Source organism: Procambarus clarkii, chromosome 29, assembly GCF_040958095.1.
Source record: "Procambarus clarkii isolate CNS0578487 chromosome 29, FALCON_Pclarkii_2.0, whole genome shotgun sequence".
Taxonomy (NCBI): domain Eukaryota; kingdom Metazoa; phylum Arthropoda; class Malacostraca; order Decapoda; family Cambaridae; genus Procambarus; species Procambarus clarkii.
In genome coordinates, this window is record NC_091178.1 from 17,643,073 (window position 1) to 17,657,687 (window position 14,615).

A 14,615-nucleotide genomic window follows, 5' to 3' on the forward strand; every position below is an offset into this window, starting at 1 on the left:
TGAAGCATTTACAGCGTTGTGGTTTGAACAAAAGTCGTCAGCGAAGTACTTGTTCCGGAAGTTTTTAGGACGTCATCAGTTGAGTCGTATGTAAATAGTTTATCTTTCATAAACAGGGGAGGGGGGGGGGGTTGCCGGATGCATGTAATGAACTTTGACATTTGTTTATGAGGACGGGCTGATGTGGATGAAGCATTTGCTGAGTTACGATTTGAACAGAGGTCGTCAGCGAAACACTGTTCGAGAAATGTTCAAACATCATTTGTAACCCGTCTTGTGTATCGGCCCGTCCTCATAAACAAAGGCCAAAATCCATTCCATGCACTCGGCAAAGTGCATGTCGGGTACTTCTCCATTCCATCCGCGTCTATATTGACACGTATCCTCAGAATGCGTCTCCATTCCATCTGCTGGAAGGAATGGACTTGTTCTGAGGACGGGTTGTGTAGAGACCGTTTTTCATTCATAAACAAGTGGGGGAGGGAGGGATTTGTTACCTGTATCCTTGAGCCTCCTGAGAGTCCAGCTCACTACTGTAGCCCTGAGCCTCCTGGGAGTCCAGCTCACTACTGTATCCCTGAGCCTCCTGGGAGTCCAGCTCACTACTGTATCCCTGAGCCTCCTGAGAGTCCAGCTCACTACTGTATCCCTGAGCCTCCTGGGAGTCCAGCTCACTACTGTATCCCTGAGCCTCCTGGGAGTCCAGCTCACTACTGTATCCCTGAGCCTCCTGGGAGTCCAGCTCACTACTGTATCCCTGAGCCTCCTGGGAGTCCAGCTCACTACTGTATCCCTGAGCCTCCTGGGAGTCCAGCTCACTACTGTATCCCTGAGCCTCCTGGGAGTCCAGCTCACTACTGTATCCCTGAGCCTCCTGGGAGTCCAGCTCACTACTGTATCCCTGAGCCTCCTGGGAGTCCAGCTCACTACTGTATCCCTGAGCCTCCTGGGAGTCCAGCTCACTACTGTATCCCTGAGCCTCCTGGGAGTCCAGCTCACTACTGTAGCCCTGAGCCTCCTGGGAGTCCAGCTCACTACTGTATCCCTGAGCCTCAGTATCGAGTGTGCTGTCTCATAGTTGAATGGATCTATCTCCTTCCGTAACTATTTTAATTGACCAATTTTGGTCCATTACACAAATGACCTTGTCCAGTGATTGACTTTCTGGTTTAATATCTAATTTAAAAAAATAAAATGCGTGTCAGTGTTATTGTGATTATGTAGTTTTAGCTTGATAGTCCAGTTGACTGTGTTGTTTTTGTGTTGCAGGCGGTGGTAGCGCGGGGGTGAAGGGTGGCGTCCATGATGCGGGTGCTGGCCGTCACCCTGGGCAGGTCGTCCCGGCCTCGCCACCACGACCACGATGACCACTCGCCCGCACCGCCAATCGCCAAGGACGATGTCCGCAGTCTCATCAGCGAGCAGCCGCTGAGGAAAGCAGAAGACCCGGATCCGGGTATTCTCAGGAGGGGCGTGGTGAGGAGCGCCAATGTGAAGTACTGTCAAGACTTTTCCAGCAGTGTCCATGGCAGCAGGTCGAGGGAGTCGACCCAGACCCTGATCACGGTTGAGCCGAGTAAAGCCAAGTCTGCCAGGGTGACACGAATCCCGAAGGAGACAATGAGTGCTCACCGGAGCAAATTGGTGAGGAACTCATCCATCAGCAAGTGGAGGGCAAAGTTCAGGCGACCACCTCTGGCCTCTGACCAAGCAACAGAGACTGACACCGAGCAGTTACTCGAACCAGAAGAAAATGCTAAGCCACGTAGAAAAACAGATGGCAAAGTAAGTCGAGATGCAAATTATCTCAAGAGCAAAATTCGTAGCCGTATTTCGGACGCGTCATCAAACAGCTGTAGCAGCAACAACGAGAAAAATAAGAAAGTTAACATTGTAACGAAGAATAGAAATCAGGAGAAAGACCTCGGCAACAACAGCAGTAAGAACCGGTCGGCCATCAGGGAGGAGGTAGCGGGCTGGATGTCTCAAGTTCAGAGTAGCGAGATCTGTGAGGCGCGGGCTGGCGTGCCACCACCCAGGTCTCTCACGCCCCACAGAGTGCAGCTCGGGGGGCACCTCATACCCTGGGTGGAGAGCCCCAGCCACAGAGACAGTGATAGTCCATATTATCTGGCCATGTGCGGCGGTCAGGTTCCCGCCAATCATCAAAGGGTTTCTGGCAGTTCTCTGCCTAATAAACGGTCTTATTCCTCTGCAGCAGGACGCATCGGCTCCTCTGCAGAGAGACAAATGGGCTCATGGCCTCGACCTTCAAGAATTAGTGATATTCGGGATGCGGAAAATGGTCATATGACGCCGCCTCAGAAATGTCCGCGAGCCGTGTGCGCGCCCAACCTGCCTGATGACCTTGGAGGGTCAGTCGTACCCAGGGGGTCATACTCGCATTTCGGCACATTCCCACGCAGAAGACCAGCCCATAAAGGTAAGTCATCACAACAAATTATTACAATTAACCTTCATGCCATTTTGAGATGTCTTGCGACACATTGCTTATGTAGAGCGTACCCCAGAAATAATAGGAGTGTAGCAATTTGACACGATATGAATAAGTGTTACTGGATCTGTTATGGTATATTCTGCTTCTTATGAAGGCGGCCTTTCTGTCTTGTCAAGCTGTGTGTGTGGCTGTGTCTATATGTTTTACACGACTATTTTGTGTAGGTATAGTGCGAGGGCGACAAGGGGTGGGGAGGAGGAAGAGCAGGGATGAGGCCTTCCTGTACGAGCACCGGGCCCTCAGCCTCCTGTACGAGCACCGGGCCCTCAGCCTCCACACTCAGCGTTGTCACCACGTTCTATCTTGGCACTTGTTTTTGCAGTTGGTTCCCAGTGCAATTTTCTAGTGACGATTTTTTCCTTTGTGTGAATTAGTTGTAATCTGGAGTAAATATTTTGAATGTGCCAGATATTTCCCACATAAAAATTGCAGTGAATCTTGATGTATTTAAAATATACAGATCGAAGTATTTTGTATAAAGTTGACATTGTTAATTTGTTTATTTATTCCCAACATATATAGTGGTGTAGAGGCGAGTCAAGGGTCAGGTCCATCCAGGTGTCTATATACAGTACTCTTCTCCTTTGACTTCCTCGCCACATACATACTGGTTCTTAGTGATTCATTAGAAATGTCATCGCCATGAGTTCCAAGTAGGATAGGCCTATAGTCTAGAATCAAATAACTGTAAGGCAGAGTGGAAGTGTGTCCAGAGGGAGTTGGTTTGGCTGTCATTATGATTACCTGAGAGCACCTGGGAGAGGCGTTCACTCCCGAGCCGGTCCCTGGCCCACACCTGGGGCCCAGGGGCCCACACCGGGGCCCAGAGGCCCACACCTGGACCCAGGGGGCCCATACCGGGGCCCAGGGGGCCCACACCGGGGCTCAGGGGGCCCACACCGGGGCCCAGGGGCCCACACTGTGGCCACTGCCTCGGCTCCCTGGTTATAACCTGTCATGACTCACAGCTCACCCACAGTATAATTTAAGGTCTTCAGAATACAACAGAGCACTCCGTCAGATTATTATGCAAACAGATGTGAAAGGTTTTGCATACTTTCGTGTATATTTTTTTGTCTGAGCGTCAGACCAGAGACGCCAGACCTCAACGACCTGGCCACCATCTACCAGCAAAAAAAAAAAATAATAATAATAAATGTGCTTATATAGAAGTTTAGCTGCTTTGAAGACTTTTTTGTTCATAGTTTTCTCTTTCATGGTGTGACATTTGACTCTTAAACATAACTAGGAATTCTCGTAGCGAGAAACTCCGTAGGAGCCGTGATGAGGGTTCGAACCTATGCGGTGGGTGTTCCCACGCACAGGCTCTAGCGACTAGACCCCGACATACCTGGTTGATGGGTTTCTGGGAGTTCTTCTACTCCCCACTACTTTCATACTACTTTCATCATTTAAGTTTTGTATTTTGAAGTTTTATTCGTAACTTGCTTCCAGTTGTGGCTGGACTGAACAAATTACACCCGTAAAACTGAGCTTGCATTCAGGAGGAGAGAATTATATTATTTAAACATATTGCATAGAATTTGAATGGTGAGATTTACATAGGCTAAATATTAAATTAATTTCCTATAATTTGTAAAGCCTGTCAATTACAAGGAAAGTAAATATCACAATATAATTATAAGACATAATAATAAGAAAACGTTGCTTAATATAATACATTACTTCAACTTATAAATAATATATAATCATTAGTTAAAATTCTCGTCCTGAAACTTTATATTTAAAGAATTGTTTATATTTATTGAGTTTTTTGTTTTACGACTTTATTAGTGTTTATTATCGCCTGACCTTTATTAATGTGGTGTAGAGTGAGAGGCGGAGGATCTCAATGGTGATGATGTGAAGACCTTGGTACCGCACCACTTGGTTCCTTGGTACCGTAGATGTGACGCGTCACTCTTGGTACCGTAGATGTGACGCGTCACTCTTGGTACCGTAGATGTGACGCGTCACTCTTGGTACCGTAGATGTGACGCGTCACTCTTGGTACCGTAGATGTGACGCGTCACTCTTGGTACCGTAGATGTGACGCGTCACTCTTGGTACCGTAGATGTGACGCGTCACTCTTGGTACCGTAGATGTGACGCGTCACTCTTGGTACCGTAGATGTGACGCGTCACTCTTGGTACCGTAGATGTGACGCGTCACTCTTGGTACCGTAGATGTGACGCGTCACTCTTGGTACCGTAGATGTGACGCGTCACTCTTGGTACCGTAGATGTGACGCGTCACTCTTGGTACCGTAGATGTGACGCGTCACTCTTGGTACCGTAGATGTGACGCGTCACTCTTGGTACCGTAGATGTGACGCGTCACTCTTGGTACCGTAGATGTGACGCGTCACTCTTGGTACCGTAGCGGTGTGGCTGTGACGCGTGTTAAGTGCAATTAATATTGCTTGCGGGTGTTGTTACTTGAGTATGTTGTTGCTTCTGGACGTTGTTTCTTGCGGGTGTTGTTGTTGGGGGTGTTAATGTTGCGGGTGTTGCTGCCTGAGGGTGTTGCTACTTAAGTGGGGTAATATCTAGAGGGTTATCTGCGTTACTTGATAATGTGTCTTTATACAGCTCTCGAAGAAGACTGCTTCACACCATGTGAAATATGCATGGCGACCACCGTAGAGTTGGTCGGGCGGGTGACGATTTTCCTTTTTTTTTTGGTCTCGAATCTCCTTTGTATGGATACCATAACACATAAATATAACCCATCATAATGAGACAGCCATTGCAGCCAAATTAGCGTGTAGCAAGGATGAAGTTGAATTAGATCTAGGTATCCCCATCTCTGCTGCCAAAACTGTATTGATCCAAACACTCGGGCTTGATAGGAAAGAAATTACTGACTCTCAACGACCTGAAAGTACTAGTATAAACAGCTATCATTTGTTCAGATGTGAAACCTATGTTTATGGGCTGTACAAAACGTCCACCAGCCTGTGCGACACAGTGGTTGCCAGGATCAGGTTGGGTTACCGTTACCTGTGGCAGGTGGCTACAGGTGACGGATCTCCCAGTCCTGAGCACTCCAGGTGCAAACTCTGTGAGCAGGAACTCGGGCCAGATCTCGTACACTACATGACCGATTCTCCAGTTATCAGACCATTCAGACCCGTTGACATGAGGTACCTGGAGCTTTGCAATTACTTTATTCACTCTCGCGTTCTTGATGATATCCTCATAATGCACCCAGAGGTTGTCAGTGCAGACTACTTATCACGTGCCTCTGTATGACTAACCATCCTGTGTGATGGGGATTTTAAGCATCACGTAGCTAATTCTTGACACACTCTGTACTCCCCTTCATATAGTCTAGGGCAGCTGCATTAAGGCAGCTGAGAAGTGTGAGGATGCGAAAACGTTTTAATGTTATTCTACATTTGAGATGAGGATGTTGCAAGATTGATGCCTTGCAACAGTATTCCCAGTGCTGGTTATTCACCTGTTCCTTAAGTACTATAAATTCTCGGCTGATGTTAAGAAATATGTTGAGGGGTACCTATCATAGGATAGGTACACTCAACATATAGAAACATAGAAAGTTTCCATTTAGCATAAGAATAGGGGCAAAATGGAATAAATAATAGGAGGAGGCTGTGGAAGCCAGCTCTATTCATAATTATAAAAGTATATATAATAGGGAAGTAGGTCAGGATTCATTGCTTAAAACAAACGATGACTAGAGAGCTAATGCTCGATCCTGCAGGCACAAAGAAGTGAGGTGAACACACACACACACACACACACACACATACACACACACACACACACACACACACACACACATACACACACACACACACACACATACATACACACACACACACACACACACACACACACACACACACACACACACACACACACACACACACACACATACATACACACACACACACACATACATACACACACACACACACACACACACACACACACACACACACACACACACACACACACACACACACACACACACACACACACATCCTGGCCAATCCTGGAGTATGCAGCTTAAGCATTGAGTCTGTATCTCGTCAAGCACAAGACTAAATTGGAGGTTTAGAGGAATGCCCCAGACCCGAGCTGAGGGGTATGAGCTACGAGGAGAGACGACAGGAACTAAATCTCACGTACCTGCAAGAAAGAAGAGATAGGGGGGGGAACATGATCACCACATATAAGATTCTCAGAGGAATTGATAGGGATTAATAGACTAAGACAATTTATTTAACACAGGGGGCACACGCACATGGGACACTTGTGAAACTGAATACCCAGATGATTCATAGAGATATCAGAAAGAACTTTTTTAGTGTCAGATTAGTTAACTGATGGAATATATTAGGCTGTGATGTGATGGAAGCTGACTCCATACACAGTTGAAATGTAGATATGATAGCTCCTCATAGGCTCCAATATTTGTACACTAGTTGAGTGACAGTTGAGAAGCGGGACCAAAGAGCCGAAGCTCAACCCCCACAAGCACAACTAGGTGAGTACATACACACAAACACACACAAGCGTGCTCACTACACGCTCCCAACTCCAGTTCTCCTTGTAGATTACTTTGATCCGGCCCCTCTTGCAGGCCGATCAATCTAACGACAACTTCAAATAGGGGGTGTAACACGCGCGGTCACTGAGAGGCTGAGGCCCCGGCGTGTACCTGGGCGTGGGGGGAGCGGGGCGGGGAGGTGGTGAAGGTCCTGGGTGTCCTGCCCTCACCACACCGCAGCGGGGGAGTCCTCACCACACCACAGCGGGGGAGTCCTCACCACACGGCAGCGGGGGAGTCCTCACCACACGGCAGCGGGGGAGTCCTCACCACACCGCAGCGGGGGAGTCCTCACCACACGGCAGCGGGGGAGTCCTCACCACACCGCAGCGGGGGAGTCCTCACCACACCGCAGCGGGGGAGTCCTCACCACACCGCAGCGGGGGAGTCCTCACCACACCGCAGCGGGGGAGTCCTCACCACACCGCAGCGGGGGAGTCCTCACCACACCGCAGCGGGGGAGTCCTCACCACACCGCAGCGGGGGAGTCCTCACCACACCGCAGCGGGGGAGTCCTCACCACACCGCAGCGGGGGAGTCCTCACCACACCGCAGCGGGGGAGTCCTCACCACACCGCAGCGGGGGAGTCCTCACCACACCGCAGCGGGGGAGTCCTCACCACACCGCAGCGGGGGAGTCCTCACCACACCGCAGCGGGGGAGTCCTCACCACACCACAGCGGGGGAGTCCTCACCACACCGCAGCGGGGGAGTCCTCACCACACCGCAGCGGGGGAGTCCTCACCACACCGCAGCGGGGGAGTCCTCACCACACCGCAGCGGGGGAGTCCTCACCACACCGCAGCGGGGGAGTCCTCACCACACCGCAGCGGGGGAGTCCTCACCACACCACAGCGGGGGAGTCCTCACCACACCGCAGCGGGGGAGTCCTCACCACACCACAGCGGGGAAGTCCTCACCACACCGCAGCGGGGGAATCCTCACCACACGGCAGCGGGGGAGCCTTGGGCAGGACAGGTAAGGTGGGGCGGGACAGGACATGAATTAGGAAAGTCGCTTAGGAAAGAGCTTCGTCTTAGGAAAGAACATCCCAAGGACAGCAGTGGGCCCCCAACACACCTTCTGTGAACTACAGTGGGCCCTTGCCCTTCCTGTGGACGCAATGGACCCCAAACTTCTTCTGTGGACTTCAGCCAGCCCCATATCTATCCTATGGATGCAGTGAGCTCCCCATACATCTCCTGTCGACGGCAGTGGGCCCCATACACATGCGGATAGTAGCGGAAAAGGTTACAGAGGCACCTCATGAGATCAGGAACTGAACCCTAAAATTAATGTAGATAATCAAGTCACAGTCTTTAGAAACTAGCAACACAATTTAAGGGTTCAAGAACGACCACAAGTACAGTCGTTAAGCAGAGCAACTTACATATGTGAGGAGCTAGTTTCCTAATTCGATTTGGTTGTTGTGCACACACTACTCCCATCCAGAGGCGGCGGAGGAAAGGTTACAATCACTCCCATGCACATCCTGCGGTTAGAAGACTGGAGATATTTGACTAAAAAGTTGAATTAAATAATTACACAATTCGGAAGCGAAAAAAGGGTAAAGTTCTTAAAGGAACGGAAATTCTGCATTTGTTCCAATCGAGCTGTGCTTGGTTGTCAAGCTATATGTGCATTAGTCAACCAATGTATGCTTAGTCAACCAATGTATGATTCGTTAGCCATGTATCTATTAATCAACCATGTATTAGTCAACCAATGTATGCACTAGTCAACATTACTTAACTATTTTTCGTATTAGTCAAGCAATGTATAAATTAGTTAAGCTGTGTATGTATTAGGCAACAAATTTATGCATTATTCAACCTATGGATAAGTCGGTGGTTAGATGGTTGGATCAGTATATGGTTGTATAGGTGGATGGATATTTAGATCGGTGGATGTGTAGATGGATGGATGGATGGATAGGTAAGTGGGTGTAGGGATACGTGGATGGAGGGATGAGTGACAGGGCAGAGAGGACTCAGAAGTGCCCAAGTGAGGCACAGGTAAGGTTAGGGTGTACAGGAAGGATGTAAACACACCTTTCATGAGGACAGAAGGGAGAAGAGAGAGGTGGTGCCCGCGCGCTGTTGTTGGCCACCACACTCTGGGGACACACCACCACAGGCCACATCACACCACCACACTCTGGGGACACACCACCACAGGCCACATCACACCACCACACTCTGGGGACACACCACCACAGGCCACATCACACCACCACACTCTGGGGACACACCACCACAGGCCACATCACACCACCACACTCTGGGGACACACCACCACAGGCCACCTCACACCACCACACTCTGGGGACACACCACCACAGGCCACATCACACTACCACACTCTGGGGACACACCACCACAGGCCACCTCACACCACCACACTCTGGGGACACACCACCACAGGCCACATCACACTACCACACTCTGGGGACACACCACCACAGGCCACCTCACACCACCACACTCTGGGGACACACCACCACAGGCCACATCACACCACCACACTCTGGGGACACACCACCACAGGCCACATCACACCACCACAGGCCACCTCACACCACCACACTCTGGGGACACACCACCACAGGCCACATCACACTACCACACTCTGGGGACACACCACCACAGGCCACATCACACCACCACAATTTAAGGCTGGCGTCATCTGACATTATTGGGAAATTTTATTAGAGTTCTTATAATTAATTAGGACTCAAAACTAAACAAAAATTGTTTGCGGTATACTTCCGTGAGAAGTTTGCGTCGGGCTAAATTGACTTGCTCATTCGAGGAAACAGATGTTTTCACTGCGGGTTTTGGTTCGTCCTGGACTGCAGTGTGGCTGACTTGTCAGTCTGGGTGGGTGAGTCCAGAGTGCAGGTACCAGGCTTCTGCCCCCTCTGAGGTACACCTGTGGAACCTGCACCCAACCTCTCTCACTGGTGTTGTCATCATCTCCGCCTCTGCCAGTCAACTCTCTCCAGCGGCAGTCGTTGCGGGAACTAGTGAAGCAGAAGCTGCTGCTTCGGTAGTTCTCGTTTCAGTTGTTTGAATTCAAAGTTAGTAGAGGTGGAGGCAATGTTGCGTCTGTGGGAAGCCTGCGGTGTGTTATCAGAGTGACTGGCGGCCACCATTCTGCAGCTGCGGACTGCTTCTTTCCGTAAATCCATTCCGACTGAAAATAACTATTTCTGTTCGTAATCGTCATTATTAACTCGAATAAATGTGAATCGAGTCCGCAGTAGTAAGTGTGAGTTCACAGTGTCCGGGGACGACACACTGTATGAGAGCGTGGCGTGTCTCGAGCGCTCCTGCACCAGGCCACTGTTTACAAACGGAGGACGTGTAGCACATCGCTGCTTAATGTCTATCGTGCTTGCCAGCTCCCCAACGCTGTAATCATTGCGTCTCATTTAATGCCTTCTTCCGCGAAACTATTTTTGCATTTTGCTGTACGGTGGAACTGGTTGGCCTTGATCTGGGCCTTGTGTGCCTGTGTTCTTGATAAACCTTATTATACGGAGGCGGATGTCTCTAATTACTTCCCGGTGAAATTCTGAGTTTATGGCAATGGTGAGTTCTTTGGGGTAGTCGTTCGTGCGTGGCCTCCAGTACAGAAACCTCTCACCACTAGCGCTCTTGTTTAGACGGTCGGCGGGTCCGGAGAAGGCGTGCGGGTTGTAACTGTTTGGCAAAAAGAAGAATGAAAAAAGGTTCCCTCGGGTGCATAATGATGGGCTAAGGTTTACGAGAACCCGGGCGATTGTAAGTGTAACCGTGCATCATGGGAGAGCACCGGGCTGGCTTCCTGGCGTCTAGATACACATCAGCTCGCGTCCTCAGGACAAGAGTGCTACTTGCGCTGGTCGCTGGAACCTGCTCAACCTGTATTCCTACTCAGGAGGAAAAATCTTCATTATTGTTATTATTTCGCTTATTATTATCATCTTTCTTTATCGTAAAGTCAAACGAGGAGAAATGCTACTGGTTTACAGGCTACTGCCGAGGCCCGTACACTCAGAAAGGACTTTATATAATTGTTATTATTTGTGCACCTGTCTTTTTATATACGAATCTAGTTCATCTAATTATATTTGGAACTGAGATGTGAACATTTCCAGTCGACCAAATTTTGTGTGGATTTGCGTTCACAGAATTTTCCATCAAGTAAAAGTAAGTCTGGTGTTTAGCTTATGTTTGATGCACAAGAATGAGTGTAAGTGTTGCAGAACACCTGACACACTGACGTGGCAGAACACCTGACACACTGATGTGGCAGAACACCTGACACACTGACGTGATCCGGTGGTGTGGGGGATCTGGAGGTGTGGAGGATCTGGAGGTGTGGGGGATCTGGAGGTGTGGGTGATCTGGAGGTGTGGGGGATCTGCAGGTGTGGAGGATCTGCAGGTGTGGAGGATCTGCAGGTGTGAGGGATCCGGATCCCCATCGATAAAACACACAGAAGAATTTGACATCTAACATACAGTAGTTTGGTGAATGGCCTTTGGCCAGGAGGGAAGGTGCACCTCGAGTAAGGCAACTGTTACACCCTTTACCTGATCTAGCAGTTCAAGCGTCGAGGGTCACCTCACCCAAGCACAATCGTGACCGTTGTCTCTACATATGTTGATCTGTTACACGTTGTCTCTACATATGTTGATCTGCTACATGTTGTTTGGGTATTCTCGTGCGTCCTTTCCGCGTGTGTACTTGAAGGCGTCACCTGGCTGGCGAGACCAGCAACAACATGGAAAGACTAACTGAACTTTAATGTTTCTCCAGCCCTTTGTTCAAAGTTTAGTGTGGCGCCTGGCTAAAGTATTAATTCCAATAGTTAAACCTGAAAAGAAACAAACATCAATTGAGCTGTCAGCTGGTTAAGTGTGTATACATTTTGGGGGGAGCCACCCTGTATGCATGTATATTCATCGAAATAAATGTTTAGCTTGCATATTCCCCCAAAACATCAGTTTCATCAACAATACTTTAATTCTTCCTCAAAGATTCAGACGTGGTCCGCCAGGGCGTCAACTACTGGTACGCGCATTACCATACTCACTCTGCCACTGACAGCGGTAAGTGTTGGAAGGTCGCGAGAGCCACCTGCATCTTACACCCCGCCACACTCCAGGTGCATAGGCTCTGGGAGTGGGAAAAAGACGTTATTCAAATTAATATTTTGTAGCTGGAAAGATTGGAGAGAACCAAGGCGAAGGTTTACTTTCTGAAGAACAGACGCGGCTGCCGGAGGGTGTTGCGAGTGGATGGTGTGTGAGTGGTGCGTTTTTTGTGTGTGTGGAGCACTGCATGAAGGTAGCGTGCAGTAGTTTGAGTGAGTTATGTATATGGATATAGTGCATGTAGAGCGCAGCACGCTTGGTAGGTATCTGTTGATACCGTAGGGAAACTAGTAGGTTGATGAGGTTGATGTGTGAGTTTACTATAGTAAGCAATACTCCAGACGCTTCAAGGTTATAGCACTAATGATTATACTAATTAGCAATCTATCCAGCTGTAGAAAAGACGAGAGGGAAGTACAAGTGCCCCCAGAGATGCACAGAGCATCATTCTTGACAGGATAAACAAAAAACACACAGATGCTGCAGGTGAATTCTCCAGTTAATTAGCAATGGAAGGTAGTGATCAGAACGCTATAATTTAATTTCCATGTTGCCATTTCGCTCCGTGAATTAAATTGATTGATTGCCGAAACATCTGATGGTGAGTGGCGAGTGGCGTTTGGAGTTTTTAAGGTGAGGAGAAAACCAGTTTGGTCGGAGTTCCAGGAGCATACTGAGTACCTCTGTGTTCTTCTTCCGTCTCACCACTGACGGCCGTCGCTGCCTCAGGGAATCACCAGCGATCACCACACTCGGGTTTCGAGCCCTGGTAAAGTCTGGCTAAATCTGACCAGCAAACAGTATTTACTACTTATATCTGCAGAATCGAGCTATTAGCTCTTGGACCCCGCCTTTCTAACCAATTTATTTTTTTCCTCTACTATGTCTACTACATATATTTCTAATACACACACACACACACACACACACACACACACACACACACACACACACACACACACACACACACACACACACACACACACACACACACACACACATACATCCCCAGGAGCCCGTAGCAGCTGTATAACTCCCATGTACCTATTTACTGCTTGGTGAACATAGGGCATCAGGGAGAAAGAAACTCTGCCCATTTGTTTTTGCCTCTGCCGGGGATCGAACTCGGGGGCCCTTAGGACCATGACCCCAGAGCGCTGTCCACTCAGCCCAGGCATTTGTGTGTAAGTGTGTGTGTGTGTGTGTGTGTGTGTGTGTGTGTGTGTGTGTGTATGTATGTATGCATTCGAGGAATATTATACCTGAGCCCTGAGGTGGGCTGAATCATCTGCTCGCGGAAGAAGGCGGAACCCCTCTCTGTGGGGGTACGAAAAATCTGTGCGCAAAAAGTCATCCCTTGACAGAGGAACACAAGCAGAGGAAGTGACACGGAAAGAGAAGATAACCAAAAAGACCTGACTGAAGACAACACAGATCTCAGTGTGGGTAAAGAGAGTGGGGCGAGGGTGGAGGCGGGTCAGGTTATGATAAAACTCTTCAGCAGTGTGGCCATCAGCCCCACCTCGGCTCCATCACCTGAGGCCACACGGGGGGGGGGGGGGGGGTTGACCAGCCCACAGTACCTGGCTGTGGCAGGTGGCCACACCACCAAATGGAAGAGAAAGGGATGGACACAAGGAGAAACATAAGAAGTGATCAGGATGTGAGTCGGGCTGGGAATAGGAGAGAGAGAGAGAGAGAGAGAGAGAGAGAGAGAGAGAGAGAGAGAGAGAGAGAGAGAGAGAGAGAGAGTGAGGGGGAGAGAGAGAGAGAGAGAGAGAGAGAGAGAGAGAGAGAGAGAGAGAGAGAGAGAGAGAGAGAGAGAGAGAGAGAGAGAGAGAGAGAGAGAGTGTGAAGGAGAGGGACATCCATTCAGAGGTGGTGAGGTAGGGAAGAGACTAGGAGACTCGGGTGGCAGGCAGGCTTCCCCCAGACCCCACCATCATTACCATGTCTGATCATTTTACTGTTTTCCAAGCTAGTTTTTATTCTGACGACTTCTCACACTCTCAGACTCAATATAACCCAACAAAGCTGAGGGTACGTCAGTTCCAGCCTGGGAGAAAGACCTGACAGAACAACAGGGAGCGTACTCTCCGTTAGACGCCACAATGAATGACACTTGTACGCTTTCATGCTGTACAAAGGGCTTTTTTTTATGCAGTTTCAGAAGAGGTGAAGCTGCAATGGTTGGCTTTGCAGTAGTCTCCGTCACAAATTATGGGGCAGTAATAATGATGGGTTGTGGGAGATGCTCTTGATCCGTGCATTGTGATGAATGGTGGAACACACGGGTGCTTGTAGTAAGTGTTGACTGGTGTGTGTGTGTGTGTGTGTGTGTGTGTGTGTGTGTGTGTGTGTGTGTGTGTGTGTGT

The 14,615-nt window shown here is 49.1% G+C and overlaps 2 protein-coding genes across 2 annotated transcripts in view; one reads left to right on the forward strand and one right to left on the reverse strand.

Moving 5' to 3' along the window:
- Positions 1-6,831, forward strand: part of LOC138369619 (uncharacterized) — a 39,707-nt gene extending 32,876 nt beyond the window's left edge. Inside the window, exons 2-4 of the mRNA XM_069333043.1 lie at positions 1,270-2,443; positions 5,265-5,402; positions 6,779-6,831. Of these exons, the coding sequence (XP_069189144.1) occupies positions 1,303-2,443; positions 5,265-5,402; positions 6,779-6,831 (1,332 nt within the window). The 5' untranslated portion in view covers positions 1,270-1,302. The remainder of the gene's footprint in view (positions 1-1,269; positions 2,444-5,264; positions 5,403-6,778) is intronic.
- On the reverse strand, positions 494-1,304 carry LOC138369618 (repetin-like). The gene is made up of 2 exons (XM_069333042.1): positions 1,249-1,304; positions 494-1,067 (listed from the first exon to the last, which is right to left on the reverse strand). The coding sequence occupies exons 1-2, from the start codon at positions 1,302-1,304 to the stop codon at positions 494-496; spliced, it is 630 nt and encodes a 209-aa protein (XP_069189143.1).
- Positions 6,832-14,615: the final 7,784 nt, after the last annotated feature.